The sequence below is a fragment of the Sebastes umbrosus genome, unplaced genomic scaffold, assembly GCF_015220745.1.
Source record: "Sebastes umbrosus isolate fSebUmb1 unplaced genomic scaffold, fSebUmb1.pri scaffold_185_arrow_ctg1, whole genome shotgun sequence".
Taxonomy (NCBI): Eukaryota; Metazoa; Chordata; class Actinopteri; order Perciformes; family Sebastidae; genus Sebastes; species Sebastes umbrosus.
Genome location: NW_023618496.1, coordinates 10,001 through 17,500, shown reverse-complemented (window position 1 = coordinate 17,500; position 7,500 = coordinate 10,001). Strand labels below are relative to the sequence as shown.

Here is a 7,500-nt window from a genome sequence, read left to right as displayed (position 1 = left end):
TGTGTGACGTTGGGGAACAGACCTTTAGTTATCAGAGAGAGGCTCACGAGGCTGATATCATTTCACCGTCACAAATACCTCTTCAAATGTCAAGAGCATTAATGAGTGTGTGTTCTGTGTGTACTGTGTGTGTGTGTGTGTGTGTGTGTGTGTGTGTGTATACTGTAACTCTATAAGAGCGAGGAGGAAGTCATGACCTCTGTAGAAAGGTCAGGGAAAAGGTCAGAGGGTTCTTCACGCCACCCTTACTGTATTAATAATAGGCTCGTTGGAGATGAACTGCTTCTCGCCTGTAAAGTAGTAACAACAGCAGCAGCAGCAGCAGAAGCAGAAGCAGCAGCAGCAGTAGTAGCAGCAGCAGCAACAGCAGCAACAGCGGCAGTAGTAGCAGCAGCAGCAATAACAGCAGCAGCAGAAGCAGCAGCAGCAGTAGTAGCAGCAACAGCAGCAGTAACAGTAGCATCAGCAGCAGTAGCAGCAGCAACAGCAGCAGTAACAGTAGCAGCAGCAGCAGTAGCAGCAGTAACAGTAGCAACAGCAGCAGCAACAGCAGTAGTAGCAGCAGCAGCAGCAGTAGTAGCAGCAGCAGCAGTAGCAGCAGTAACAGCAGCAGCAGCAACAGCAGCAGTAACAGCAGCAGCAACAGCAGCAGCAGCAGTAGTAGCAGCAGCAGCAACAGTAACAGTAGCAGCAGCAGCAGTAGCAGCAGTAACAGTAGCAACAGCAGCAGTAACAGCAGCAGCAACAGCAACAGCAGCAGCAGCAGTAGATCCGATCTGTAGGCCACTTGTAGTTTTCCGACTACATCAGGGTTTATTTCTATTTGTTTGTATATCTATGTGTAGATGTGCGTGTAATAATGTATTAATAATATTACTATAATAATAATATAATGGTGTGTCTGGCGTTGGATTCTATTCTGTATTATTTTGATGTCCACCTTGTAAAGCACATGATGAGCACTCGTTTTAATAAGTGTTATATAGATAACCTTCCTTATTATAATAATAATTATTATGTGATGTGTTAGTTAACAGATGAAACATCAGACTAATGTCTATAATCTAGAGTTAAATATCACAGCTACACAGGAAGTGACTTCCTACAACACGTAGACTAACAGCCAATCAGCTCTCTGATCAGGCGACCGCCAGCGGTTTCCCATCATGCTCTGGGTTTTGCAGTCGGTGGAGAGCAGCTGCGGCGTCTGGCTCTAACAACTGCGGCCGCCTCGATCTCGTGAGGTCATCGTTGCCCACGTGGTCACAACGTCAGAGCGCAATCGGCATCAAGTCGGACACAAATCTAACCAGCATGCATTGCGCGGCGAACGCCGGTGATGGATTCTGCGCCGGCCTGGCTCATCTCAAACCAGCCTAATAACCCCCCTCCTCTGTCAGCACAATGGTCTCTCCCTCGCTCCTATTGGTCCTGAGTGGCCACATGTCATGAGTGGAGCTCTGTGATTGGCTGAGTGGTGTCTGATAAGGGACAGGGCTGCTGCTGCCTGCTGTCATGAGGCATGATGGCGTTACACAGGATCTCTGCAGCAGGTCACACACACACACACTTAATACACACACACACACACACACTTAATACACACACTACACACACACACACACACACGCACACACACACTTAATACACACACTACACACACACACTACACACACACACACACACTTAATACACACACTACACACACACACACACACACACACACACACACACTTAATACACACACTACACACACACACACGCACACACACACTTAATACACACACTACACACACACACTACACACACACACACACTTAATACACACACTACACACACACACACACACACACACACACACTTAATACACACACTACACACACACACACACACACACACACACTTAATACACACACTACACACACACACACACACTTAATACACACACACACACACAGACACTTAATACACACACACACACACACACACTTAATACACACGCACACACACACACACACACTACACACACACACTTAATACACATACTACACACACACACACACTTAATACACACACTACACACACACACACACACACACTACACACACACACACACACACACTACACACACACACACACACACACACTTAATACACACACTACACACACACACACACACACTACACACACACACACACACACACACTTAATACACACACTACACACACTACACACACACACACACACTACACACACACTACACACACACACACACTACACACACACACACACACACACACAGTGAGGTCATCAGTTTGACCTCTGGATGGTTCATTGGTTGTTTTTTGGTTCATTTCTGACTGAATTCAAATTCACAGAAACTTTATCGACACAAACGTGGACGACAATCCAAACACCCTGTCTCTGTCTCTCTACTTGTCTCTCTACCTGTCTCTCTGTCTCTCCACCTGTCTCTCTACCTGTCTACCTGTCTCTCTACCTGTCTCTCCACCTGTCTCTCTACCTGTCTCTCTACCTGTCTCTCCACGTGTCTCTCCACCTGTCTCTCTACCTGTCTCTCTACCTGTCTCTCTGTCTCTCTACCTGTCTCTCTGTCTCTCCACCTGTCTCTCTGTCTCTCTACCTGTCTCTCTACCTGTCTCTCCACCTGTCTCTCTACCTGTCTCTCTACCTGTCTTTCCACCTGTCTCTCTACCTGTCTCTCTACCTGTCTCTCTACCTGTCTCTCCACCTGTCTCTCCACCTGTCTCTCTACCTGTCTCTCTACCTGTCTCTCCACCTGTCTCTCCACCTGTCTCTCTACCTGTCTCTCCACCTGTCTCTCTACCTGTCTCTCTCCTCCAGTCAGGATGTCTATCACTAAGATTCACGCTCGTGAGATTCTGGACTCCAGAGGGAACCCCACAGTGGAGGTTGACCTGTGGACAGCCAAAGGTGAGAGCACCCACAACCCCTTCATCCATGCTAGGTGTTAGCCTAGCTTAGCACAAAGACTTGGAGTAGGGGGAAACTGTTAGCCTAGCTTAGCACAAAGACTTGGAGTAGGGGGAAACTGTTAGCCTAGCTCCATCAAGAGAGAAAAATCTACCTTTCAACATCTCCAACTTTCTGTCTCTCTGCCTGTCTGTCTCTCTGTCTCTCTGCCTGTCTGTCTCTCTGCCTGTCTGTCTCTCTGTCTCTCTGCCTGTCTGTCTCTCTGCCTGTCTGTCTCTCTGCCTGTCTGTCTCTCTGTCTCTCTGCCTGTCTGCCTGTCTGTCTCTCTGCCTGTCTGTCTCTCTGTCTCTCTGCCTGTCTGCCTGTCTGTCTCTCTGCCTGTCTGTCTCTCTGTCTCTCTGCCTGTCTGCCTGTCTGTCTCTCTGCCTGTCTGTCTCTCTGCCTGTCTGTCTCTCTGTCTCTCTGCCTGTCTGCCTGTCTGTCTCTCTGTCTCTCTGCCTGTCTGTCTCTCTCTCTCTCTGTGTCTCTCTGCCTGTCTGTCTGCCTGCCTGTCTCTCTCTCAGGTCTCTTCAGGGCAGCTGTTCCCAGCGGTGCATCGACTGGAATCCATGAAGCTCTGGAGCTTCGTGATGGAGACAAGAGTCGCTACCTGGGCAAAGGTAGGAGGTGTTCCTTCACACCTGTGTGTAACGGAGGTGTTCCTTCACACTTGTGTGTAAGGGAGGTGTTCCTTCACACCTGTATGTAACGGAGGTGTTCCTTCACACCTGTGTGTGACAGAGGTGTTCCTTCACACCTGTGTGTAAGGGAGGTGTTCCTTCACACCTGTGTGTAAAGGGGGTGTTCCTTCACACCTGTGTGTAAGGGAGGTGTTCCTTCACACCTGTATGTAACGGAGGTGTTCCTTCACACCTGTGTGTAAAGGGGGTGTTCCTTCACACCTGTGTGTAAGGGAGGTGTTCCTTCACACCTGTATGTAACGGAGGTGTTCCTTCACACCTGTGTGTAACGGAGGTGTTGGTTAACGGAGGTGTTCTTCCCGGTAGGGACGGTGAAGGCTGTGGATCACGTCAACAAGGACATCGCCCCCAAACTGATTGAGAAGGTATCAGACGATCAACATGGAGAACCAGAACTCACCATGAAGTCACTGTGACAAAGAGTCTCACTGCCTGTCTGTCTGTCTCTCTGTATACCCGTCTGTCTCTCTGTATACCCGTCTGTCTCTCCAGAACTTCAGCGTTGTCGAGCAGGAGAAGATCGACAAGTTCATGCTGGAGTTGGACGGCACTGAGAACAAATGTAAGGACCTGTCTCTCTGTCTGAGCTGTCTGTCTCTCTGACCTGCCTGTCTGTCTCTCTGTCTGACCTGCCTGTCTGTCTCTCTGTCTGACCTGTCTGTCTCTCTCTCTGACCTGTCTGTCTCTCTCTCTCTGTCTGAGCTGTCTGTCTCTCTCTCTCTGTCTGACCTGTCTGTCTCTCTGTCTGACCTGTCTGTCTCTCTCTCTCTGTCTGACCTGTCTGTCTCTCTGTCTGACCTGTCTGTCTCTCTCTCTCTGTCTGACCTGTCTGTCTCTCTGACCTGTCTGTCTCTCTACAGCTCAGTTTGGTGCTAACGCTATCCTGGGCGTGTCGCTGGCCGTCTGTAAGGCCGGAGCAGCGGAGAAGGGAGTTCCTCTTTACCGCCACATCGCCGACCTCGCCGGACACAAAGACGTCATACTTCCTGTTCCTGTGAGTGGGGGGGCTCTGACATCAGCAACTTCCCTTACAACCTAAATACAGTTAGCATTAGAGGCTAGTGAAATGACTATACAGTTAGCATTAGAGGCTAGTGAAATGACTATACAGTTAGCATTAGAGGCTAGTGAAATGACTATACAGTTAGCATTAGAGGCTAGTGAAATGACTATACAGTTAGCATTAGAGGCTAGTTAAATGACTATACAGTTAGCATTAGAGGCTAGTTAAATGACTATACAGTTAGCATTAGAGGCTAGTGAAATGACTATACAGTTAGCATTAGAGGCTAGTGAAATGACTATACAGTTAGCATTAGAGGCTAGTGAAATGACTATACAGTTAGCATTAGAGGCTAGTTAAATGACTATACAGTTAGCATTAGAGGCTAGTGAAATGACTATACAGTTAGCATTAGAGGCTAGTTAAATGACTATACAGTTAGCATTAGAGGCTAGTTAAATGACTATACAGTTAGCATTAGAGGCTAGTGAAATGACTATACAGTTAGCATTAGAGGCTAGTTAAATGACTATAAAGTTAGCATTAGAGGCTAGTGAAATGGTGAAATGACTATACAGTTAGCATTAGAGGCTAGTGAAATGACTATACAGTTAGCATTAGAGGCTAGTTAAATGACTATACAGTTAGCATTAGAGGCTAGTTAAATGGTGAAATGACTATACAGTTAGCATTAGAGGCTAGTTAAATGACTATACAGTTAGCATTAGAGGCTAGTTAAATGACTATAAAGTTAGCATTAGAGGCTAGTGAAATGGTGAAATGACTATACAGTTAGCATTAGAGGCTAGTGAAATGACTATACAGTTAGCATTAGAGGCTAGTTAAATGACTATACAGTTAGCATTAGAGGCTAGTGAAATGACTATACAGTTAGCATTAGAGGCTAGTTAAATGACTATACAGTTAGCATTAGAGGCTAGTGAAATGACTATACAGTTAGCATTAGAGGCTAGTGAAATGACTATACAGTTAGCATTAGAGGCTAGTGAAATGACTATACAGTTAGCATTAGAGGCTAGTGAAATGACTATACAGTTAGCATTAGAGGCTAGTTAAATGACTATACAGTTAGCATTAGAGGCTAGTTAAATGGTGAAATGACTATACAGTTAGCATTAGAGGCTAGTTAAATGACTATACAGTTAGCATTAGAGGCTAGTGAAATGACTATACAGTTAGCATTAGAGGCTAGTTAAATGACTATACAGTTAGCATTAGAGGCTAGTGAAATGACTATACAGTTAGCATTAGAGGCTAGTTAAATGACTATACAGTTAGCATTAGAGGCTAGTGAAATGGTGAAATGACTATACAGTTAGCATTAGAGGCTAGTTAAATGACTATACAGTTAGCATTAGAGGCTAGTTAAATGGTGAAATGACTATACAGTTAGCATTAGAGGCTAGTTAAATGACTATACAGTTAGCATTAGAGGCTAGTGAAATGACTATACAGTTAGCATTAGAGGCTAGTGAAATGACTATACAGTTAGCATTAGAGGCTAGTTAAATGACTATACAGTTAGCATTAGAGGCTAGTGAAATGACTATACAGTTAGCATTAGAGGCTAGTGAAATGTTATTTCTCTGCAGGCCTTTAACGTGATTAACGGAGGAAGCCATGCTGGAAACAAACTGGCCATGCAGGAGTTCATGATTCTTCCAGTCGGAGCCGCTAACTTCCACGAGGCCATGAGGATCGGAGCCGAGGTGCTGCAGACGTAGTTGTACTAGTACTTGCATTAGTACTTGTATTCTCTAGCGTGTACATGTCTAACTGTGTTATGGCGTTCAGGTGTACCACAACCTGAAGAACGTGATCAAGGCGAAGTACGGTAAGGACGCCACCAACGTGGGAGACGAGGGAGGCTTCGCCCCCAACATCCTGGAGAACAATGAGGGTGAGACACCCACCTGTCTGTCTGCCTGTCAGTCAGTCTGTCTGTCTGTCAGTCTGTCTGTCTGTCTGTCTGTCAGTCTGTCTGTCTGCCTGGGCTAATGTATGTGTCTGTCTCTGATCTGCGTCTCTGCGTCTCTGCGTCTCTGTGTCCCTGCAGCTCTGGAGCTGCTGAAGTCGGCCATCGAGAAGGCCGGTTACCCCGATAAGATCATCATCGGGATGGACGTGGCGGCGTCCGAGTTCTTCCGGAGCGGGAAGTACGACCTGGACTTCAAGTCGCCCGACGACCCGTCCAGACACATCAGTGGAGAGAAGCTGGGAGACCTGTACCGCAGCTTCATCAACAACTACCCCGGTACCCCAGCACACTCTCTATCATTATATATATATATATATATATCTCTATATATATATATAAACTGGAAAAACAAAGTAGTAAACTTGTGTTTGGTGGATTATTTCTCTGTTGTATCAATGCTAATGGTGATGCTAATGCTAATGGTCATTGTATTCTACATGGTTGAAAGCCTGTTTATTGACTTTCGCAATGATGTCACACTTGTAAGGATCATGTATTTGTGGGATGAGCAGCACAGCTGATGATGTGGGGAGCGCCGTAGAACAATGTTCCAAAATGCTCCGTCAATGGTAAACAGTGTATTCTCCTGTTGGTGTTGACTCTTGTTGTGAGTTGTTTGGTGGATGATTGAACTCTCTATCAGTAACAAGGAACAATCAAGACATATTGATTGATTGAATCCACCGTCAGGAGCCTCAGTAGCGGTGGAAGATCCATACGCAGCCACAACAGCCTGGCACCTCCTCCTCATGCTGGTCACCAACCTGGTCACACGTTGCTGTGGGATGGCATTCCATTCCTCA

General features: G+C 46.3%; 1 protein-coding gene and 1 long non-coding RNA gene across 2 annotated transcripts in view; one reads left to right on the top strand and one right to left on the bottom strand.

The window, feature by feature from the left end:
• LOC119484383 overlaps positions 1-2,431 on the bottom strand; it is an 8,928-nt gene extending 6,497 nt beyond the window's left edge. The window contains exons 1-2 of the long non-coding RNA XR_005205980.1: positions 2,418-2,431; positions 1,110-1,116 (exon numbers count right to left, since the gene is read on the bottom strand). This is a non-coding gene — a long non-coding RNA (uncharacterized LOC119484383). The remainder of the gene's footprint in view (positions 1-1,109; positions 1,117-2,417) is intronic.
• LOC119484381 (beta-enolase) overlaps positions 1-7,500 on the top strand; it is a 13,278-nt gene that overhangs the window by 2,327 nt on the left and 3,451 nt on the right. Inside the window, exons 2-9 of the mRNA XM_037763179.1 lie at positions 2,866-2,955; positions 3,519-3,614; positions 4,002-4,060; positions 4,188-4,257; positions 4,556-4,689; positions 6,312-6,428; positions 6,514-6,619; positions 6,776-6,973. Coding sequence (XP_037619107.1) covers positions 2,871-2,955; positions 3,519-3,614; positions 4,002-4,060; positions 4,188-4,257; positions 4,556-4,689; positions 6,312-6,428; positions 6,514-6,619; positions 6,776-6,973 — 865 coding nt within the window. The 5' untranslated portion in view covers positions 2,866-2,870. The remainder of the gene's footprint in view (positions 1-2,865; positions 2,956-3,518; positions 3,615-4,001; positions 4,061-4,187; positions 4,258-4,555; positions 4,690-6,311; positions 6,429-6,513; positions 6,620-6,775; positions 6,974-7,500) is intronic.